The sequence below is a fragment of the Dipodomys merriami genome, unplaced genomic scaffold, assembly GCF_024711535.1.
Source record: "Dipodomys merriami isolate MVZ:Mamm:240054 unplaced genomic scaffold, mDipMer1.0.p SCAF_416, whole genome shotgun sequence".
In the NCBI taxonomy this organism is placed as follows: domain Eukaryota; kingdom Metazoa; phylum Chordata; class Mammalia; order Rodentia; family Heteromyidae; genus Dipodomys; species Dipodomys merriami.
This window is the reverse complement of record NW_027205782.1, coordinates 502215-525554: the sequence shown is the minus strand read 5'-3', so window position 1 is coordinate 525554 and position 23340 is coordinate 502215. Positions and strand designations below refer to the sequence as shown.

Genomic DNA, 23340 nt, shown 5'->3' with positions numbered 1-23340 from the left:
TCAAACTAAAAACAAGCCTAACAAACCAAAATTCCAAGGCATCAAGAAAAAGGATCAATTCCTAACCAAATCTTCTAGTTCAAAAGAGAAAAAAAGAGTTTTCATAGTTCTGAACCAATTCACTGGTTTCTAAAGTCACTCTTCTGACATAATTATGTGTGTCCTGGTTTTCATCACTTGCCAAATAAAATCAGTAGATGACGATGTCCATGTGTATGACATGATGTTTGCATGATATTAAAAAAAAGACCTGTAACTTGCCATCCATCTTTAAAGAAATACAGTGTTTGGGTCACCAAGATATTTGCTTTATAAAAGCTATTTATGTTGCTGGTATTATCTGCTCTTCTAGAATGAAAAAACCAGGCAGATATACATGACTTAATAATGGACTTCATTTTAGGCAAAAACACATGCTTAGAATTATGGGCTTCTTCAATTAGAAAGGAATGCAAATAGCCACAAAGACTGGGACTACAAATGACCCCCAGGGCTCTACCTTGCCAGCTTGATGCATTGCTCACCTTTGAAGACTTGACCTTCTTTCTCTAGCAAGTCATTCCATATTAGGCTTACCTCTGGAGCAAAACTCTCAGATAGAGAGCACCCACAGCAAAGGCACTGGGCAGGGTGCCTTGGTATATTATGCCAGTGAGCTGAGGACCTGTGCAGAAAGCAGCATTTGAGTGCATCTCAGAGCAATCCTTTGTAGGAAAGCAAGAAAAGAAACTGAAATGTTTTGTAAGCCGTATGTTTTACTCTCAACCCTGACCTCACATTAGTCACTTTCATCTTTGAACAGAATAAGAAAAAAAAATGTGGCAGACTAAAGAGAAAAAGAGAGACAAGTACAACAGTTTGGAGCATTGGCAAAAGGGTCTGAAGTCTGACAGTCCTGCACTGGAATTCCAGCTCTTCAGCTTAACAATTTCATGTCTGAAGTGAGAGAAAAGAAAGGAGGAGATGAAAGATCTTCAAGTAAAAAAAAGTCTCAGCTGGGCGCCGGTGGCTCACGCCTGTAATCCTAGCTACTCTGGAGGCTGAGATCTGAGGATCACGGTTCAAAGCCAGCCCAGGCAGAAAAGGCTCTGAGATTCTTCTCTCCAATAAACCACTCAGAAAACCAGAAGTGGCACTGTGGCTCAAGTGGTAGAGTGCTTGCTCAGCTTGAGCTTAAGAGCTGAGGGATGGCCCCCAGGCCCAGAGTTCAAGCCCCATGACCGACCAAAAAAAAAAAAAAATCTCAAGGATTCAAATAGTCTATACTCACTAAGAGCAAATTTTTCTATTCTTTCTATAATCAATCTGGAAACATTTCCTGATTACTTAGTATATCCTTAGCGATGCACTTCGCTCAGAAAGAAAATTGCCCAATCTTCCTTTTCATCCTCAAGGAGCATAGAATCTCCCTCTGGAAACAGCAATCACACATGAACTATACAAAAATAACCTGAATTGCTAAGCATCCATATACAGTTCAAGACATATGTGTAGTATTTAGAGAGGAAGCTGAGGAGAGCTGACCTGTCACAGGGATCCCAGGGGTACATGGTAAAGAGGTGAGTGGGTATATAGAAAAGGAGAGCTGGTCTCTGCCCAAAAAGGAAACATGCCATGGCCAAGTTTTTCCCTGAAATACATGGGAAATGGGCAAGACAAGAGAGCAAGAATTTGTGAACTAACAACAGCCTGTAGTGAGGGAAGGATGGGCAAAGGCAGAGAGCACGGGAACCATTGGGAAGGAGGATGCACTGGATTCAGGAACTGAACAGAGGAAAGAGAAGGGTTAGGTTTCTAACCCCACTGAAGACCTATGAGTCCCTTTTCATCTCCATGTTATTCCACGGCAAGGAGTAAAATCACGCTCTTCTATTTCCTTAGGGATGCTATTGCCTTTTTCTATAACTGGACTACATGATGCACAGTTTAGAAAAAGTAGGCTCATCTGAGTTCGTAGCTCACCTCAAGCAAGCCAACTAACCTTCCAGGCCTGTTTCCTTATCTGGTAGATTGTTGGTGGAGTGAGTCATATATTGAATAAATTTCTTAGTTAGGAAGCACTTAAAATAGTGTATGTCATTTAGGAAGAATCCCTAAGTGTCTACTACTAGTAGTAGTTATTAATATTATTATTATCACTGCTATATCTATTACTTTTCATCTTTAGCTAGAATATGCCAACAGAAATAATTACCTTACAGATGACTATATTGGAGATACTAAGGAAAAGGCCATCTTAGCAGTTCTTCCCAAACTACTGCCAATAGTGATAACCCCAAAGCAAGACCCAGGCAATCAAGTGTCACTGGGAAGATTTGTGCCCACACCTAGCTTGGTGAATGGCCTCCATCCACTCTTTGCCGTCCTGCTCCTCCTCACAGCGCAGCTCCAGTGGTTTCTGACCTTCGTGTCCGAAAAGGACAGTAAAATAATACTGGAAAGAAAAACAAACATTAAAAAGTTTAGTTTTATTTTCCTGTGTAAAAGCATAGTAACAGAGTAGTTACCACCAACAAGTATATGTGACAAAATCCAAACAACATTATATATGGTGTATTTCCAAATGTAATGTCACTCCTCTCCAGTTAGCATAGAAATGGCATGTGGAAGATAGCATAGACTGCATCGTAACCTCCCTCAGTAACCATCAACCCACAATGCTACTGTGCTGCATAATTTTATACAAGTACAAAAAGAACACTGTACAAATCTATTTCTGAAGACATATTAAAGTTAACATGAAAAAATAACTGCAGACATTTTCTGAGGAGGAAGAGTATGTTAAGATTACAGGGATCCAAGTATGCACATTTGCATCAGCCAATTATCCTTTCTGTTCTCCTCTATATCTATTCCCCATTCAGACAAGCAATATGCCTAGTGTTACATCCAATTGTTACCATTGCCTTTCCTTCCATTTTAGCACCAATTGCTTCTATCCTTGTTTTCCTAGACAGATTATCCTTGACATAGGAAGGAAACCTAATCCCTATCCTGGGGGCTAAGAGATTGGCACAATTTCTTTTTGATAGAGTTGTGATCTAAGTTGTTGAACAAAAGGAATTGGGCTAAACTAAAAAAAAGCATACCATCAGTTATCAGAACTAAAATAAATTATCAAGGATATAATGACTTTTCTTTTTCCCCCAAACATTGGTATCTTTATTACTGAGGTATATGATTCACATGTATTTTTTAGAATGACTTGAACAAATCTTGAGATTGCTTGATTTGAAAACAGCAGATAAAACTTCTGCCATAGGCATTTCACAGGAACATTATGATAGGTTAAATAAATCTCCAAAGATTATTGGAAATAATGTGTATGCATAGAAGATGTTAGTAATCCTGAAATGCTTGTGGGATTAAGTACTAACCTATCAAGAAATATTTATTTTTTTCTCTTATGTTAGTGAATTATATGTTCTTCAGCCTTAATTCTTTTTTTTATTGTGAACATACTGTACAGAGGGGTTACAATTACATGGGCAAGATAATGAGTACATTTCTTATCAAGCATTGCAGCCTCCTCCTTTGTTTACCCTTCACATCCCTTCCCAGCCTTCCCCCTCCCCCACCTAATTCTCCCCCCTCCCCACCAAAGTTGTAAAGTTCATTTTTGTCATGACAACTTGTACTTCTCATTGTTGCAACGAGTCCACCTGTATCCTTAAACGACTTGTTTTTTCCCCTTCTCCTCCACAAATTATACCAACAGCAAATATAGTGAAAGCAGGAGTTATACCATGGGGGAGGGACATACAAAGCAACAAAGAGATAATCTTATAAATGCATTAGAAACAAATGCATGAAAGAAAAAAAAGCATTTAAATACATATCTAAGGGTTCATTTTCCTAACATCACATTATCTGACCTTTTCTGCTTGACTCAGACATATACTACTTATTGCAAATAAGGGAAACCATGGGATCTATGTTTCTTTGGGCTTGGCTTACTTCACTTAATATAATTTTTTCCAAGCCTTTCCATTTCCTAACAAATGGGGCAATGTCATTCTTTCTGATGGAGGCATAGAATTCCATTGTGTATATATACCATGTTTTCTTGATCCATTCATCTACTGAGGGGCATCTGGGTTGGTTCCATATCTTAGCTATGGTAAATAATGCTGCAATAAACATAGTTGTGCTGGTAGCCTTAGTGTGGTCTTGTTTGTAAACATTTGGGTAAATGCCCAAAAATGGGATTGCTGGGTCATAGGGGAGCTCTATGTGAAGTCTTTTGAGGAACCTCCATACTGCTTTCCAAAGTGGTTGAACAAGTTTACACTCCCACCATAATGACTTTTCTTATATGAAGGGTACTCATAATTACCCTAGAGTCAACCCAAATATCTATCAGTAGGTGAGTAGATTTTTTTTAATGTTGGTATATTCTTACAAAGGAACACTGTTCAAAAGTAAAAAAGGAACAAACTTGATAAACCTAGCATCTTGGATCTCTCAAAAGGATCCGGCTGAGTAGAGAAGCCAGCTTAAAGGCTTACATCCTCTCTAATTCCTTGTGAGTGATCTTGAACTAGTGTCATCAAATAGATCCATTGTTTTCAGAGAGCATGACTGTCAGAAGAGACAGGACAGTTCCGCATGATCACTGCAGGGCCTGTACAAATCTAAATCGAGATTTAAGCACATACAGTCATGCCAAAAAGTTAATTTTTTATATTTTATATAAATATTTTTTAAATCCTGATGACATAGTTGTCATCAGGATTCCAGAACACAAAATAAAATCATATAACCAGAGCTCACAGACCCTCAAACTTTGTGATCCACAAAGTCACCCTGTGTTCTAAAAGGATTGGCATGAAATAGAGAACTTTACAACAATAAACAGATTCCATGGATCATAGTTGCAAAACAGAATCTGCTTTAAAAAAATCATCTTGCAAAAAGATACATGAAGATGTGGAGAATTCTCGTTTATAATACATAGAAGTGCATGTATCTGGTTTTGAGTCTGCTTTGGATTAGACAAAGTGATAAGTGTCTGAGTCAAAGACACATCACCCTGACAACCTTTGTGAGCCACAATATACCCAGTAAATCATGATGATTCAGTACAATCTCAGAGGTCTTTGTGGTACAATTGAACAGATGGAACATCTAGAGATTTACTCTAGCCTACACAGCTTTAAAATGCTTTAGAAACAAGCCCCTATATCCAGACAAAGTAACAGTACTTCCAGATAAGCAATCCCCATCCTAGAAACATAGGTAAAAAGCAGAACTATAGCAGAAAGTTTGGGGAGGGAAGAGTAACACACTAGAACCAAGTAGCTGAGGATATGCTGTTGTAACACAATATAGGGTTTTGGAAGCTAACCTAAAGCCCAGGCCTAAAATAAGGTCACATGAAAGGTTACCAACTTGGTATAATAGAGACTATAAAAACTCTGTTCCCAGTCTATAATATGCTGGGATAATTTCCTAAGTCAGAAGTATAATTTGAAAAACACAAACATTTTTATATAGTGGAATGGTCACTGTACCTCTGATTAGGAAAAATTGTCCTAACTGCAATTTGAAATCCAAAACATGCAGACAAAAAATATAAAATTTAATTACAGGAAAGCAGCCTGAATCAGAACAACACCTCAAGCAATGCATTAAGACATGCAACAAAGTACAAATACATGTATAGTTTACATAATGGGATCATACCACTCACATGTTATTATGTGGTTTTCCTCTTTATGGTATTCATATTGTAAGTTACATGAATATATTTCTTAACATTTATAACTTTCAAAATTGTGTTACCTTTTGTAGTGCATATTTGAAAGAACATTAAGCTCATAGAAAAGCTATATGAACCATAATATAGTTAAAAATTGAGTTACTACTGGGCACTTGATAGTTCATGCCTCTAATCCTAGCTCATTGTTTGAAGCCAGTCCAGGAAGGAAACTCTGTGAGACTATTATCTCCAAATAACCAGCAAAAAAAGCCAGAGGTGGAGCTGTGGCTCAAGTGGTAGAGTACTAGCCTTTAGCAAAAAAGCTAAGGGATAATTAATAAGCAGGCCCTGAGTTCAAGCCCCAGTAATGGCACACACACACACACACACACACACACACACACACACACACACACACACAACCTTAAAAACAGCTTAAAAGAAATATTCTTAAAATATAAAAAGAGAATATTATATGCCTAATGATAAAAAGATACAAGAAGACACTAACCAAAAGACAAAAAGTAAGACTATACCAAATATACAATTTATAATGAAGAAAGTCGTCTAAGTAGAAGACTCAATTCACCAGAAAGTAAAGCAATCCTAAATATTTATATACCTAATAAGACATATCAAATACACTGGGCAAAAAACAAAAAGTGCATCATTATATTGGATTGTCACAAGTCCAATTGTTTATGCCTTGTCCCTCAAGACTTCCAGACCAGAACCAGCGTTTTGATTAGTGTAGAATGTTAAAGCCTGGCAAAGGCTAGGTGCACAGTGCTGCCTTTACAAAGTGGCATTCCCTTCAAGGCCAAAGAAAGGAGAGCATCTGCCTTCAGAAACTGGCCCTACCTAGGTGAGCCATCTTGTGCTCATCTTAGAGCTTGTTGAAAAGACAGTTTCAAAGGCAGCCTGGGAGGGTCAGGAGCCACACAGAAGGAGGTTAAAGGAGTCCTTTTCAAGGCTGAGGACAAGGAAGAAGGATCATAGGAGATGGAGCAATAGATGTTATTCCTGCCAACTGAGAAGCTCCTGAAAGCCCAAAAGAGAATCCCTGAAGATTAGGCTTTAACTCCAGCCACACACAGTGGAAACTCATGTTGTTGGGTCCAACTTGGAAAAGTAAGAACAGCCCAGGAAGTTGGGACAGGAGCCAGGGACAAAGCAGTTGCCAAAGCCTGTCTTTCCCTGTAGCCCCAGCCAGGCACAGAGGAGCATTCACTGTAAACTAGTTTATCTGAGGCTGCAAGGTTAATTACCAACTGAGACTGTCTGGGAGGGAAAATGACTGCAGAATTTGTGATATCAGAGCTATCTGAAAATACTGGGCCTGTAGATGGATGGGGCTGAAGTTGAGGTCTCTGCTTAGTTAACTGGTCAATACAGATGCATTTGACAGAGAAAACTAAGAGAAGGATTGGCTGTGAGGGCAGGAGGTGTCTGGGGGTGAATTGCATTTGGGACACAACTGAAATGCTGTGTAACAGGAGACATGTGGGTTAGTACTTGGGAAAGAATTAGACTGGAGGAGTAGATTTGAGATCAAGTGAAAATATCCAGGAAGGAACAAGAAAAGAATATCACTGTCAGTAGATCAATGTTGAATGTAAAGACATGAACTTGGTCATCTCTCTGTGCAACTCTTCCTTCCACTTTACAATGACCCAGGACTCTGTATTATCTTTCCCAAGTTCCAGAAGGAGGGCAGGACAGAGGTCACAGAATGCCATCAAGGCTCGGCTGCTATTTTCAACACCCAAGAGGACCTAAAAAGCCTCAGGTCTGAGACCGATTCAGAGGACACCAATTTCATGGTGAGGCTAACAACTTTCTGACGAATGATTGAAAATAAATAATTTTCAGGCACACACAGAGACAGTGCTAGGGTTTTGTTTTGTTGGGCTTTTTTTTCTGTGATTTGGGTGAATTTATTAAATGACTCTGAGAAACATACATTTTACTTCTCATCACTTTTCCCATCATTGCTTTGCCTGAGACACAGCTTAACCTTTGGATGTACACTGCTAATATAATTGCCTTGCTGTCGCTTAATGGTGGCTTTTAATTGGGTTCCCAGGCAGTGGATGTTGGGGACGTGCCCGTGCAGTGCTCATAGATCAGGGCAGTTCATTGACTTCTTCCACAGCCTGGCTGCAGACATGGATAGAAGCCAGCAGTTACCAAAATGTCACCCTTAAAGATAGCTCTTTAAGCCATTGATTTGTTAGTTTATTGAGTTCCTGTTCTCTCAAATGTAGATGGAGTTTTATGAAATACAATACTAAATTCAATGCTTCCCCTTCTCAGTAGGCTTTTCAGAAGGTTATTTCCCCCCTAGTTTGTGGCATTTAGTTCTCTACCCAGATTAGGAATTTAGGAAGTAACAGCTGTTATGCATGGGATTTAGTAAGGGGCTGTCTGTGGGTTAGGGTGGCAGGTTATCTTCTGGCATTTTACTCTTGCTGGGGCTATGGTAATTCTTCCATCATTGGATTAAAAGAGAGGACCACTATGAAATATGTTCCCATTTATGTTGCCTAATCTATAGCTGGTCTTTCTCCTTGTGTTCCACTTATTAACATAGCCCAGATTAGATCATCTCATCTACCTAATGGCTAATGACTTTTCCTTCTTGTGGAGGCTGGGTGACCTGTAGGTAGGTAGCTCAATGAGTTGAGCAAACAAGTATGTTTTCAACAAAGATTTAGATGTTCAAGATTGGTAGAGAAGACAGAAGGAAATAGAGACTCACCCAGTACAGCTTCTGTCCCACTCTGGCCTAAAATCCTAGAAAAGAGTATGTTAAAAATGTTGATAACATGGGTGGCATGTGCCTATAATGCCTATAATTCAAGAAGAGGAAACAGGAGATTCATGAGCTTAAGAATTGCCTGGGTTATATAGTGAGTCTTTCCCAAAAAAGTGGAAGGAAGTGATGACAAAATCCCTTCTGGGACTCTAGAGTATTCTTTGCACAGCTCTTGTCACAACTGTATCTTTGACAACATGAGTAGGACTCTATAGGGTGATTGCATCATGTAAATCAGTCATTTGTTCAAGAGTAGTCTTTTTTAAAGGACAGTCTGCATGGAGCTGTCCAGAGCCTCCCCTTGCTCCTCTGAGGTGGGGCTGTTCCCTAGCATCCTGAGGAGGACTGAGGAAGAAATGTATTCTCCAACTTTTCAGGCTGTCACAGCCCAGTATAAGCCAGATACAAATCAACCAGGAAGCAAAACGAACCTGAAACAAAGATCACAGTTACAGCAGCCACATACCTCCACAAAAAAATGCCACCAGAATGCCAAAGTCAGAGCAACACAATGCCATATCCCAGTCTGCACCAGTGAGGACCCTCCCCACCACACACACACCCATAGGCCTCTTTCTGTGAATATAACACCTTAGTGTTACATAGTGTGCTTAGTGAAGCACAGAGGAAGGAGTGAATTACCCAAAGATACCTTTTACATTCTGTAGTTGATTAGTCTACACAGGTCTTTTTCCTCCACTTATTCAATGGGAGGGAAGATCAATTTTAAGAAACACTTGCAACACCTCCCAGCTCAAGCAATATGGCCAGTTTCTCTTCCTAAATGATAAATCTGAGCTGCCATGTCTGCTTACAAACTGTCACTGCTATTTTCAAATTCTATGAGCAACCCTTATAGAGATCGTATTGGCTTTTTACCATCAGCCCCCTTCCCTACTTTACATTATTTCCACCTCTTTCTTCGAATGCACAGTGTGTAGCCACCTCACACTGCTCCTCGAAAGGCAAGCTTTCCTCAGCCTCAGGCTGTCACTGAACAGTCTGTGGAGCCTTTGTCTTGAGTGTTAGTGTGTGTGTGTGTGTGTGTGTGTGTGTGTGTGTGTGTGTGTGTGTGTGTGTGTGTGTGTGTGTGCACGAGCACTCGTCTGTGCCTGTCCTGGAGCTTGAAATCAGAGTTTGGATGCTGTCCACAAACTTTTTTGCTCAAGACTAATGCTCTACCACTTGAGCCACACCTCCACTTGCAGTTTTTTATGTGCTTTATTGAACATAGGAGTCTCACAGACTTTCCTGCCAGGGCTGGCTTCAAACCACAATCCTCAGGTCTCAGTCTCCTGAGTAGCTAAGCTTATAGTCATGAGCCACCAGTGCCTGGCTTGCATGTGAATCCTGATGACTCTAAATGATAGCTCAGGTAATGAGATCAGAATTATGAGAGTATTCTGAGCCCAACTTTCCTCCTAGGCAAAAATGAGGACAACCATACATAGTCATGGGCCATGTAATGTTTTGGTCAAAGACAGACTGCATGTAAGTTGGTGGTCCCACAAAATTCCTACTGCTTAGCATTTTTTACAGGACATTTTCTCTTTAGTATATGAATAGTTACCATTGTGTTTCAACTGCCTACAGTATTCGGTGCACTAATCAGCCATACAGATTGACATCTAGGAATAGACTACCATATAGTCTACGTGTACAGAAAGCTTCCCTTCTAAGGTTGTGTAAGTATACATCATGATGTTTGCACAACAATGAAATTACCTCTGGATGTGCTTTCTACAACATACCCTGCTATTATACAGCGCCTGGTGTTGTACTTTACAGGTCAAACTAACTGATACCTCAGACACAACACCCAGTAAGCACTTCAAAAACGTTAATTCTCCTCCCTATTAATGTTTTCTGTCTTGATATACTTCACTCCTTCCTTATCACCAGTCCCTCTATGTTCATGCTAAATTTTCTTATTTTGTATCACTGAAATGTCAATTCATCTAAGAAAATCCTTCCCTGATGTCTCCTGGCAAAAACAAAGAGTCCTTCCCTCCTCTGGTGTTTAATAGCTCTATGCACTTTCACTTATAGCATCTTAGAGTTACCCATTTGTACTTTGTCTTCTCTTGTTTTATTGGATCCCTAATGCTAGCACAGAAGGCCCCTAAATTAGTGAGTAAATATTTATTAGTAAACTATGAGGTATAATTGACCTGAGAAGAAGTGGGAGTCAAATATCCATCATTACATCTATATCCAGTTAATTACCAAGAATTTTGATTTTTTTTGTTTCTTTTGTATGTTCTTCCCCATGGTATAACCCCTGTTTTCACTGTATTTGATTGTGGCACCCTACATCTTGTACGTACATTTTTCTAATTTGGGGAGGCGAAGGGAAATAACAAAATGGTGAAATAAGGATACAGGTTGACCCATTGTAACAATAAGATGTACAAGACACTATGTTGAAAATGAACTTTACAACTTTGTGGGAGAGGGAGGAGTTGGGAAGATAAGGAAGGAAGAGATGGTAGGGGAAAAGCAAAGGAGGGGGTAACAACACTCAATAGGAAATGTACTCATTACCTTACTCATGTAACTGTAACCCCTCTGCACAATATCTTTACAATAAAAATATATATGAAAATTTTTTTAAGAATTTGAACATAAATTTTTTAAAGATTATAGAGAAACTGTTTTAAGGGAAAAGTACAATGTATCTTCTTATCATAAACCAGAAGAACCTAGAATATACCATCACCTCACCATCCCTAGTTAAGCAACATGTTGTTGGCTGTAGGTCAACAATTCCTGATTTACCTTTGGGGTGCTTGTGTATCATAGCACTGGTCACTATAGTGAAGACACAGAAGCAACCTATTTTTCCAACACAAGATGAATGTGTTATATACATATAACGGAATGCTAATCAGCCTTGAAAAAGAAGGCAATCCTGTCATGTGGATAAGGTAAAATAAACCAGACACAGGAAGACAAATAACACATCATTTCAGTGATATGTAGAATCTGAAAAAGCTGGAACTCACAAAATCAGAGTAGAATGACAGTCCCAGCACTGGAGGAAGGGACTTGATGGAAGGGACTTGATGATTAGCACCTAAGTGCTAATCAGCTAGTTAGGAGAAAAAGCCTTTGTGATGTGTTGCAGCAAATGGCAAGTATAATAAAAAAAATAGTTTTCCACATTCCAGAATGCTAGAAGAGTAGATTTTAATTGTTTTCACCACATAAACATAAGTATGTGAAACCAGGTGCCAGTGGTTTATGCCTGTAATCCTAGTCAGGAGGCTGAGATCTAAGGATCCCAGTTCAAAGCCAGCCCAGGCAGAAATGTCTGTGAGAATCTTATCTTCAATTAAACCACCAAAAGAAATGGAGCTATGGTTCAAGTGGTAGAGTGCTAGGCTTTAGTAAAAAAACTCAGGAACAGTGCCAGTTTCTAAGTTCAAACTCCAAGACTGGAGCAAAACAACAACAAAAAGTATGTGAGGTGAGTGGTGGATTTATTAATCAGCTGGATTTAATAATTCTACATTGTAAATATATATCAAACTATAACCCTATAAATACATACAATCATCATTTACTAATTAAAAGTAAATCGTTTAAAAGCCTTACATGTTACCTACAAGAACCTCTTTTTTAAAAAAGATATAATGGACAGATCTAGGACATGAAAATTTCCAGATCTTCTTGGCGAGTTCTGTTGTAACTTCAATGTGAATGTTCATTTTCATTTTTCTGGCTTTGTCATAATGTGTTTGCTGCTGTTTATGCTATGTGTCACTGCAAAGAGAACAAATGTAATCCAATATGAGAACACAGCCCACCAAAACTCTCATCCTTAGCTTCTGCAAGTTAGAAAAAATCATAGCTAGTGGTGCAGATTGTGGAGGATGGTGCTACCAGGCATCCTCTGTTTCCTGCATTTCTGTGTAGCTTGAATCATGCACAGCAACCATGCACACCCATATAACCAACAAAAATACATTCCTTCCACTCAATAGTATTTGAGTTATTTTCCATAAATATACACAGCTTTTCAATCATGTTGAAGACACTTACTCCATTTGCAAAACCTCATCTAAGTCCAGCTAATACTGTTTATCCTTAGAAAGAAATGCTATTAGTCAAAACAGTGATTTTCAGCTAAGTGAGGCAGCTTTCCCCTAGCAATCTTAGATACTTGAAAGGCAGTGATATGGAGGTCTACAGCTTGAAATCATACCAAGCAAAAAGTTCAGGAGACCTATCTCAACAATACCTGAGCATGTTGACCCATCATCCCAGCTATGTGGGAAGAGTAAGTAGGAGGATCATGGTCTAAGCTAGCCTGGGAATAAACAAGGGACCTTATCCTAAAAATAACTAAAACAAAAAATGCCTGAGATGTGGCTCAAGTGGTAGAGTACCTACATATTAAGAGCAAAGTCCTTAGTTCAAACCGCATGCCATCAGAAAGAAAAAGATAGTAATGTTCCCATTAAGACTAAAATCTACTCTGTTTGTTTCTTAGAAATATACAGTAGGAAAAATTGTTAATACATCCTTCTCCATACAAATACAATATTCCCTCATATCCAGAGTTTTGCTATCTGGAATTTCTAATTACTCACAGCAATCTGAAAATATTAATTTGAAAAATTCTGGAAACAAACTGTTTTAACTGCCTGCTATCCTGAGTATCATGATGAAATTTTACATTGTCTCATCTTGTCCTGCCTGGGACATGAGTCATGCCTTTACGTGTGTATCCATGCTGCCTGTACAACCCACCTAGTAGTTACTCAGTAGCTAGCTACATTGTCAGAGCAACTGTTGCAGTACCACAGATTTTTGTAACTCTTTTTACTTAAAAGTATTTCTAAAGCATGTCCTGGCAAAAGTCCAGGACAAGGGTGTTCCTGAGGTCATCCCATGGCTCTGAAGCATGGTGAAGCTCTCTATCACACCAAGACCTTGCATCCAGACTTCCTGCTCCACAAGAATGGGTACAATATTATTCAGTGATCTTGCCCAACAGCCCCATGGCTTGCGATGATCATACACCCAGTCAAAAAACAGACAAAAAGATTTTCAAGATGTGGAGATGGACATAAATCATGGACAGTAAGTCTGCAGTCTGAAAACAATAAAACAGTGTACATAGTCAACTTATTCCCGCTATGAATTATTACCTCCTATTATTTCTCATCTTCCCTTCTTCTTTCTATTACTGTTTGTGAAATGGAAATAAAATCTATTTTAAATATTTGCTATATTGCTTAAGCTGCTTTTTTAGGTTACTTTTACTAATGTTGACTCTGATGAGTTTAACCCTTCACATCTCAAAATTCATCCAAACTGACAACTAAGCTATCTTGAATATTCATGAGGTTTCAAATGTTTTCCCAATACTTCAGGCCCTTCATGTTATCTCATTCCTGGGCCCTACATGCACAGACTTGATGCACTAGATGCACTTTAAATCTGACTTGCTGTGAGAGAGCTAAGACAAGAAAGACCAAAAGTAACTAACACACCTTAACAGGGACAAACACTTCATGTATCTTGATATACATTCCTCCTGTTGCTTTCTTATTTTTTCATGCTTCCTAATATTAAGTGCTACTTTGTAAGCAGTTTCTCTGTCTATTATATGCAGTCATGATTGTGATCTCTATTAAGACCCTAAAAAAAGAAGAAATATTTTAAGAGAATTTTACTCTTGACCTAGTTGCCCTGATCTATGAAAAGTAAACATTTCACTCTGTGTCTGATGATAGTTTCTACAAACTGAACCATCCCATTTCTCTATCATAACTCTATCACATAGGCACTTTCAACTCCAAAGAAAATTTGGGGTATATCAGAAGAGACTAGGTTTTCCTCAAGGTTGATAGATGTCATCATTTCATAACATTGTTGGCTATATGTTAAAGCGCCTTCTTTACTGTTAAAGCAGACAGCAAATTATCCAATTGTCTTACTATGGTTTGGATGTTTCCATCAAAATGAGTTGAAATTTAACTAACCTCACTTTGAGATATTGAGAGGAGAGGCCAAGTAACACATTTAAAGGTGATTAGGCAGAGCCCTCATGAGTAGGTTAACCCACTTGTGGATGAATGGATTCACGGCTTGAAAGTGGATCTGTTACTTTTTTAAAAATGGTTCTATTTCTTGGTCATATCACTCTTGCAATGTCATGTCTTAACCACTTTGGAACTCTATATAGCAAGGAGTCCTACAATGGCCAGGCATGGTGGTGTGTATCTGTAATCCCAGCTATTTGGGAGGTAGAGCTATGAGAATCACAGCTTGAAATTAAACTAAAAACAAAAGGTATGATTCAGGTAGCAGAGTACAAGTATGAGACCTGAAATCAATCATCAGGATCACATTCTTTAAAAAGCCCTCATCAGATACACCAGATATAGCCCCTCAAATTGGACCTCCTACTCCCCAGAATGGTGAGCTGAGTAAACCTTATTTTTAAATTTTACCCAATCAAACCCTACTGCATTGTTGGTGGGAGTGTTGTGGGAGTGCTCAACCACTTTGGAAAGTAGTATGGACTGGGCTGGGAAGGTGGCTCAGTGGTAAAGTGCTTGCCTTGCATGCATGAGGCCCTGGGTTCGATTCCTCAGCACCACATAAGCAGAAAAAGCCAGAAGTGGCGCTGTGGCTCAAGTGGTAGAGTGCTAGCCTTGAGCTGAAGAGCTGAGGGACAGCGCCCAGGCCCAGAGCTCAGGCCCCATGACTGGCAAAAAAAAAAAAAAAGAAAGTAGTATGGAGGTTCCTCAAAAGACTCCTCATAGAGCTCCCCTATGACTCAGGAATTCCACTTTTGGGCATTTACCCAAATGATCACAAACAAGACCACACTAAAGCTACCGGCACAACTATGTTTATTGCAGCATTATTTACTATAGCTAAGATATGGAACCAACCCAGATGCCCCTCAGTAGATGAATGGATCAAGAAAATGTGGTATATATACACAATGGAATTCTATGCCTCCATCAGAAAGAATGACATTGCCCCATTTGTTAGGAAATGGAAAGACTTGGAAAAAATTATATTAAGTGAAGTAAGCCAGGCCCAAAGAAACATAGGTCCTATGGTTTCCCTTATTTGCAATAACTAGTATATGTCTGAGACCAGAAGAAAAGGTCAGATAAGATGATGTTAGGTGAAATGAACCCCAAGATAAGGACACAAGTGTTTTTTTTTCTTTCTTGATATTGTTTCTAATGTATTTATACGGTGATTTTTTTTTGTTGCTTTGTATGTCCCTCCCCATGATATAACCCCTGTTTTCACTGTACTTGATGTTGGTATAATTTGTGGAGGGGAAGGGAAAAAACAAATAGTTTAAATAGGGATACAGGTGGACCCATTGCAACAATGAGATGTATAAGATGCAGAAAAATGAACTTTACAACTTTGGTGGGGTTGGGGGAGGGCAGGCAAGTCCATGAGACTCTTATCTCCAATAAACCACTAAAAACTGGAAGTGGCATGGTGTCCCAAGTGGTAGAGCACTCACCTTGAGCTGAAGAGCACAGGGACAGCGCCGAGGCCCAGAGTTCAAGCCCCATGACTGACAAAAAACAAAACAAAAATAAAATAATAATTTACCCAAATCTGTGGTACTTAGCTACAGTAACAGAAAATAGTCTCAGAGATGCCTCCTCGAGGTCTTCTTAGATACCTCTAAGCTACTGAAGGATTTCCCTTTCCTATTGGTTCAGTTTCTTAGCACCTCAATTCAAAGGCTTTCCATGAATAATAGCTCAATATAAGCCAGCTTCACACACCCACACAGCATCTGAGCAGGTGGTGGCATTCAGCAGCAAGTGCCTAAGACCAAGCACACTAGACATCAGGACTCTTGTTTGCCTTGGGGAACACAGTATGAATTCTGGCATATCCTTCATTGTGTCTAGCTTTGGTCTTGGGCCAAAGGGAGACAAGGCTACCTTTCCTCCTGATGTGAAAGGTGAAGTTGAAGATATGATGTGTAGGAAGTACATCTCATCATCATTGTGTGATGTAGCTGCCTGGGGACACAGGGAGTTGTCACCACCCTGCTTCCGGGACACTGGAATTCTTCCAATGCCATACATAAGAATGGCAGTGTTCCTTCCCCCTTCTTCTTGCTTCTCACAGATTAAAAAGCTAATCACCGAGGGAAAAGTAGAAAGGGATGTATTCCAATCATGAATTGGCACACAGAGTTCTTAGTAATTAAGGAGAGGCCATAGTGTTTCTGTGGTGCTGGTTATTTGTTGGTTGTTTTGTTTTGTAGGACTTGGGAAGGAGGTGGCTCTCTGATAGTCACAATGAAGTTTGTTTTAAATTTTTGCAGTCTTAGTGAATAGTTTGCATTTTGACATGCAAGAATTTGCTGAATGATTTCTCCCAACAGAATATGAATATTAAAAATGAACTATGAATAAAGTAAAGCATTAGTATGCATAAAACCCACACCTCTCTTCAATATCATGTTCTACAAATGGCTTTAGACATTTTCTATTAAACATATTTCAGTGGACAAGAATTTAGCTCAGAATCTAGCACAAAAGTTTGTCTCCTATTGTGTAGTTTTCTGCCACAACAGGAAGAATACATTCGGTCAGATCAAGTTGTGCTCCCTGAGAAGGAAAAGGACAATAGAGGTCAAAGGACCTGTCATTTTAGGAATAGCTAAACAAACTTGATCTATTTGGTTGCTCTTGCAATCTTTGGCAGGCTATCCTATGAATTATGGAACAGAGAAGCTTACATTGACCAAAGGATCTGAGCTCTCATAAATCACCAATCAAGTATCATATCTAATGCTTTAAGCCATCATCCTTAACTTGCAGGGGAAGGCAAGGGTTCTTTTCAACAGATTGTTAAATTCTTATACATGTTTTTATCTTTCTCTTCTATTACCATTGCACATATGGATAAATGTTGTTGAGCAAATAACATTTGCTTTGTATGATTGGCCAACTTCAGCTACCTCCAAGCCCAACATGTTGATTTACTAAGAGACATCTAACTCTCTTCTGCCACAGAGGCACTGACTTGAGCAGACTTAGGAATTCAGCCACCATTGTTTTTTCTTACAATAAGATGACTGAACTGAATCACTAGTCCAATGTCATCCTGCACCCTCCTGAATTAATCTTGAACTTCTAACTTTACTGGTTCTAAAGAAGAAAACCTCTAAAACTTTTTCCCACATTCTTTTCTTTTTTCTTCTTCTTCTTTTTATTTTTTATTTATTTTTTTTTGCAAGGACTCAGGTCCTTGCACTTGCCAGGTAAGTACTCTTCCACTAAGCTAAATCCCCAATCCCCACATTCCTTTCTTATTCTAACTTTCTGTTTTCTTCACTTGGCAACCATATTCTCATTTGTGCAAAGAAACAAGTACCATAGAAATGTGTTCTATGACCCCTGCATAGTGAATACCACTTAGCAGAGAGAGAGCTATGCAAGTGAAGCCCTTTGCTGCTGAAAACAAATGCAAGGTTCTCTGTCAAACAAGAACTGTGGGGTGCTATAAAAGTGGTGGGAAATGTGGCCTTGAACACCAACTTTAGATTCATTCTCTGTGACTCATAAAATCAGAATGGATGCCTGGAGTGTTGACAACCTTCTTGGTGAGGTTTAGAAAAGGATTCATGTCCTTGAAAACAAAACCAGATGATTTCTAAGATTCCACATTACTAAAATCCTTCGTTAGCCAAACCTAACTTAGAAAAAAGGGAGGTCTGGGCTATTATTTTGACTTTGATGCTCAGTATCCCAGTTTCCTATGGTATGAAACTGTATCAAAGTGGTAAGTAAAGAAGACAAAGGTAAATAAAGAAATAAGTAGCATCTTTTAAGAAAACAGTTTTGAATGGTGATGTAACTAGCTTACTCTGGAAATCAGCTGTTACACTTACCAAATTAACTGGGAAACAATACTGTACTCAAGGTTTTTAATCAAAAGTGTTGGGTCCATATTATTTCTTGTTTTGGTATTTTAAATGCTAACTGCGTTTGGAACTTAAGTATAATAATTATGAACGCTCAAATTCATTGAATAAATTTGTTATTAATTTAAGAATTATTAACACAAGTTCATTAAATGAAATTCATTCACTATTTTCCAATTTAATTCATTATTAAGATGCAACCCTTAATAATAATCTAATTATAATCAAATAATCATGTGCCCAAAACAACATATACTCTTGAAATAACAAGCATATAACATTAAAGGATTAGTATATGAATACATGCATTGAGGTTTCCTAAATCAATAATCAAAAATCCAAATACTTATCACAACAGAAAAGTGTGGGGGGGGAATCTCAGAATATTCACTGTCTAAAACAAAACAAAAACAAAAATATGAAAATATGAAAACATGGAAATATGAAAAATATCAAAAAATATGTATGTGGGGTTTGATATGTAACTTAGTGGGAGAGTACTAGAATAATGTCCTGGGTTTGATAGCCAGCACTGCAAAGAAAGAGAAACTGAGAGGAAGAAAGAGACAGACATAGAGTTAGAGAAGGAGAGAGTATCCATATATTAAGATTGTATTACCAGGTTGCAATTTTAAATAAAGTAATAGAATAATGTAATCTAGAATTGAAACATATAACATGCTAACTGAAGTAAAAATGGTTACAAGCTTTGTGGAAATGATTGGTAATTTGTATCTCATACTTTTGAACATTCCCATTGCTTTATAGGAATCTATAATCGTGAGATAATTGAAAAAGCTTTCATGTAACCAATGTGAGAAACGTCTCCTTGTATCATTAATTATAAAATCTCCATCAGTAGTGGACAAGTGAATAATTGTCAGGAATTTAAATCAGAATATCGGAGTGAGTAATAATTATGCTCCATCCAAAATAATTATAAATTTCAGCAAAATACTGTATGCATATATACATATATACACACAGTACCTTTATCATATATATGCATGTCTATATTAGTATATTTATCATATATACATGTGCACATGTATGCATACATACATGTATAAGTGCATATGTGTATATGCATTTATATGTACTATATGATGTATTATATAAATGATACATGTATCATATATCATATGCACATATATGACAGGTCATACTTAAAATAATGTATATGTTTTGTTGTATGTTATAATGTATGTTATGTAGGATATATATTGCACATAATATAACATTCATAAAACAAATGTATTTGGAATAACATACATAACTATTTGACTGTGGGATTTGATTTATAGAAGAACAGAAGTATATAGGAGGTTGACATCTATAGAGCATTTGGCTGAAGAGTATGCTGAAGTCCAGGTGGTGTGGCACAGAAACAAATCTAGCAGAAAACCATTTTTACTGGCTTGAGGAGTAATTGACATAATTGAGAAGTGCCAGAAAAATAGAAAATAAGGGAGAAAGTGCTGAAAGGAGTGGGAGCTAAAGAGAGGATTACCAAAATCTTCAATTAAAAACTGTGTCAGATCCTTGGCTGACCTCCAAACTGCACATGCAATTTCTGAGGAGCCAAGCGGAAAGCAACAGCTGGACAAATGAAGAAAACTGATCAGACTGCAGCTGCTGTCCATGCAGTGAGGACAGAATTATTAGAGTTCAGAGGTCAGTCAGCCAAGTAAACTGCTTACTAGCAAAATTGAACTCTTTACCAATGAAAATAACAGAACTCAGGATCTTTAAAATTTGCCCAATATACATTTTAAAATATACTGATCATTCAAAAAAACAGGAAGGCCCACAGTATAATCCCTGCTTTCACTGTATTTGATGTCAGTATAATTTGTGGAGGGGAAGGGGAAAAACAAGTCGTTTAAATAAGGATACAGGTGGACCTGTTGCAACAATGAGAAGTACAAGTTGTCATGTCAAAAACGAACTTTACAACTTGGGGGGGGGAGGATGGGTGGAGGGGGAGGGAGGATGGGAAGGGATGGGAAGGGTAAACAAAGGAGGAGGCTACAATGCTTGATAAGAAATGTACTCACTACCTTGCCCATGTAATTGTAACCCCTCTGTACAGTATTTTCACAATTAAAAAAAAACTTTAAAAAAACAGGAAGGAAGGAAGGAGGGAGGAAGGGAGGGAGGGAGGGAGGGACAAAAATAGAAAAATGTATCACAAGTTCCCAGGTGGAGAATTTCAGGATAGAAAAGTGAACTATCTTTTAAAGACTAAATGAAACTTTAGAACTGAAAAACAGAACATCTACCATACAAAAATTGGGGCTGGGAATTATGGCTCCAGTGGTAGAGCAGCAACCTAAGTAAGCTCTTCAGCCACTTCTCTCTACACATGGTATATGATTGGGTCTGGATGGTCTGTCCATTGGGAGGATTTTCCATTGTCACAGTCTTTCCAGGAGACCTTGAAGGATAATACAGCCACCATCAAAACTTGAGCTCCTTCCTTCTCCATCACCTTGATTGTATTGGAGCCTCACACAGTCACAAGCGTTAGCTGAGAAAGGGATACTATTGACAGGCGTGGGTGTCCAGGAGATAAAGAGTAAAACATCTGGGTAAGAACCATCTCATTCTGGGTTACACTGGTTGGGCCTTCAAAGCACAGGCTTCCTCAGTGTCTGGAGATGATGCTATGAGGACATGACCCTGGCATGCCACGGTCTACACTACAGCAGGTGCAGGGACTGAGCCAGCTCTCCAGAGACTGTTTAGCACACTCTGCAGCCAAGCAGCAGCTCTTTCCTTGAAGGGAAGATGCCTTCCTAATATACATCCTTTATCTCTTAGAGAAAGTTCACTTTTTCTGCCAACGAAAATAGTACACATATATAAATATGGAAAATATGGAGAAGCAAAATTAAAGGGGAAAAATCACCATCTCACTATCCTCAAAAAAAAAAAAAGATGATTACTAAATCCTTATTTTTCCTGACACAAAGTCTTGCTATAAAGCCCAGGCAGACCTTGAATTCATGATCCTCCTGCCACACATGCCCAAGTATAAGATTACAAGAATCTACTACTGTGCTCAGTAGAAAGCCACTGTTACATTTTGACAGATAGCATTTATCTATTTTCTAAAACCTCTTGAATATAGTTAAGCTCATGCTACACATGCAACATTATTCAGCATTTTTCAGTTTTCAAAATGGCTTACCCATAAAAATATATACTTGGGAGAGGAGGGGTGGGGGATGGGGACAGGTAGGGATGTGGCTCAGTAGTAGAGAGCATTTGTCTAGCATGTATAAGGCCCGGAGTGTGATTTCTAGCCATACAAAAACAACAACAAACAAAACACTTGCCTATTTTTGAAACATGTTAGAATTGTCAATTATTGCTTGAAATGCTTTGGCTTGTAAAACTCTTTAAATTTGGGGTCATTCAGTGGACACTTTTAATAGTAAATGAAAGGTGTGAAGGCTTTGACTTTATAAACTTATGCTTAGCTTTTCCCTGGGGATCTTTGCTCTTCATGCTTTCCATCACTGATGTGCAGCTACAGCTGTGAAGCATAATAATTAGCTACTGGAACACATGCACATCACAGTCCCAGCAACTGAACAGCCTCATATGTGGTACCAAACTAGATATTAACTGAACCTCTGGGAGCTTACAGTCCCAGGGGAGCATCCTTAATCTGAGCAGCATAAGATGATGTTCTGACCTACATGTCTAGACATGAAAATATTAAGTAATGTCTGTGCAGTGCCAGGCATTATTCTTCTAAGATTCATCCTGCATTTTTAAAATGTATTTCTCATCATGACTCCATGCGTTATTTCACTCTTACAGATAAAATAATATATGACAGCTATCCACAATCCACCAGGGCATGAGCTCTAGAAGCCAGAGGCCCAGAATAATAATGGACTCTTACCAGTACAACCCATATTCTGCTCCCTAGTTTTCATCATGAACACTATGTACATTATGAGGCAAAGCCAACCAGGTTTTATGAGTCCAAAACCCAGGACTCTTGACATAGAGGTCTACTTGATAGAGTCAACCAACCACAAGAGCATGGACTACATAGCACATCAGCTGGAACTGATACAAATAAATTTCCAAAACTTATCAAGTCTGTTCAGTTTTATTATGCCCATGAATATTACAATGGGTCCTAGGTGCCACCATGGCCATTTATAGCTTCATTTCTAACCTATTTATCATCATCAGCCTAAGAGACAGGAGATGCTGGGGAAAAAAAGCAGGAAGAGAAGAAAGAAGGAAGAACAAGGGAAGGAAGGGAAGAAGAGTAAATACTGTAAATATCTTATCAATCACCTTATTTGATATGTATCTTGCTGATAAATATTTTATACATACACACATATACATATTGGCATTACGGAGATTATAATACAGCGAAATAGCTAAACTAAGCACTCACAAAGCAAATGAATGACAGTAGATATCAAGTAACCGTGAAAGGTGTGTCAACAGGCTAAAATAAGATGTATGACAATTGACAACCATTCAGGTTGTCAGATTATTATCCATTTGAGATAGCCCTAAAATATGATTCTGATCCATCAGAAAGTGTTTGCTATAGAAGACAACAATGCTATAGGAGCTCTCTGCATAAAGAAATCAAAATAGATTTGAGTTGCTTCAAAGGATGTGTCCCAGAGGACTCGGATAAGCAAAATGACCCAGAACATGGAAAGGCGAGTACGAAAAGACTGGTTAGTGTCAGGCAGAGATTTGGTGTGCAGTAATAAGCATATTTAAATGAAGGAAAATAAAGCAAGTGGAACTTAAAAAAGCAACAACAAAAAAAAGAAGAATTTGGGGGCACCTGCAGCCCTTCATTAGTGTCATGTACAAGGCATGTGGACACTGCTT

General features: G+C 38.5%; 1 protein-coding gene across 2 annotated transcripts in view; it reads right to left on the bottom strand.

The window, feature by feature from the left end:
* The window catches only part of LOC138807212 (ras-specific guanine nucleotide-releasing factor 2), a 216923-nt gene that overhangs the window by 141386 nt on the left and 52197 nt on the right, over positions 1 to 23340 (bottom strand). For both annotated transcript variants that reach the window (XM_069992805.1, XM_069992806.1), the window contains exon 2: positions 2328 to 2434. In XM_069992805.1, the coding sequence (XP_069848906.1) occupies positions 2328 to 2434 (107 nt within the window). The remainder of the gene's footprint in view (positions 1 to 2327; positions 2435 to 23340) is intronic.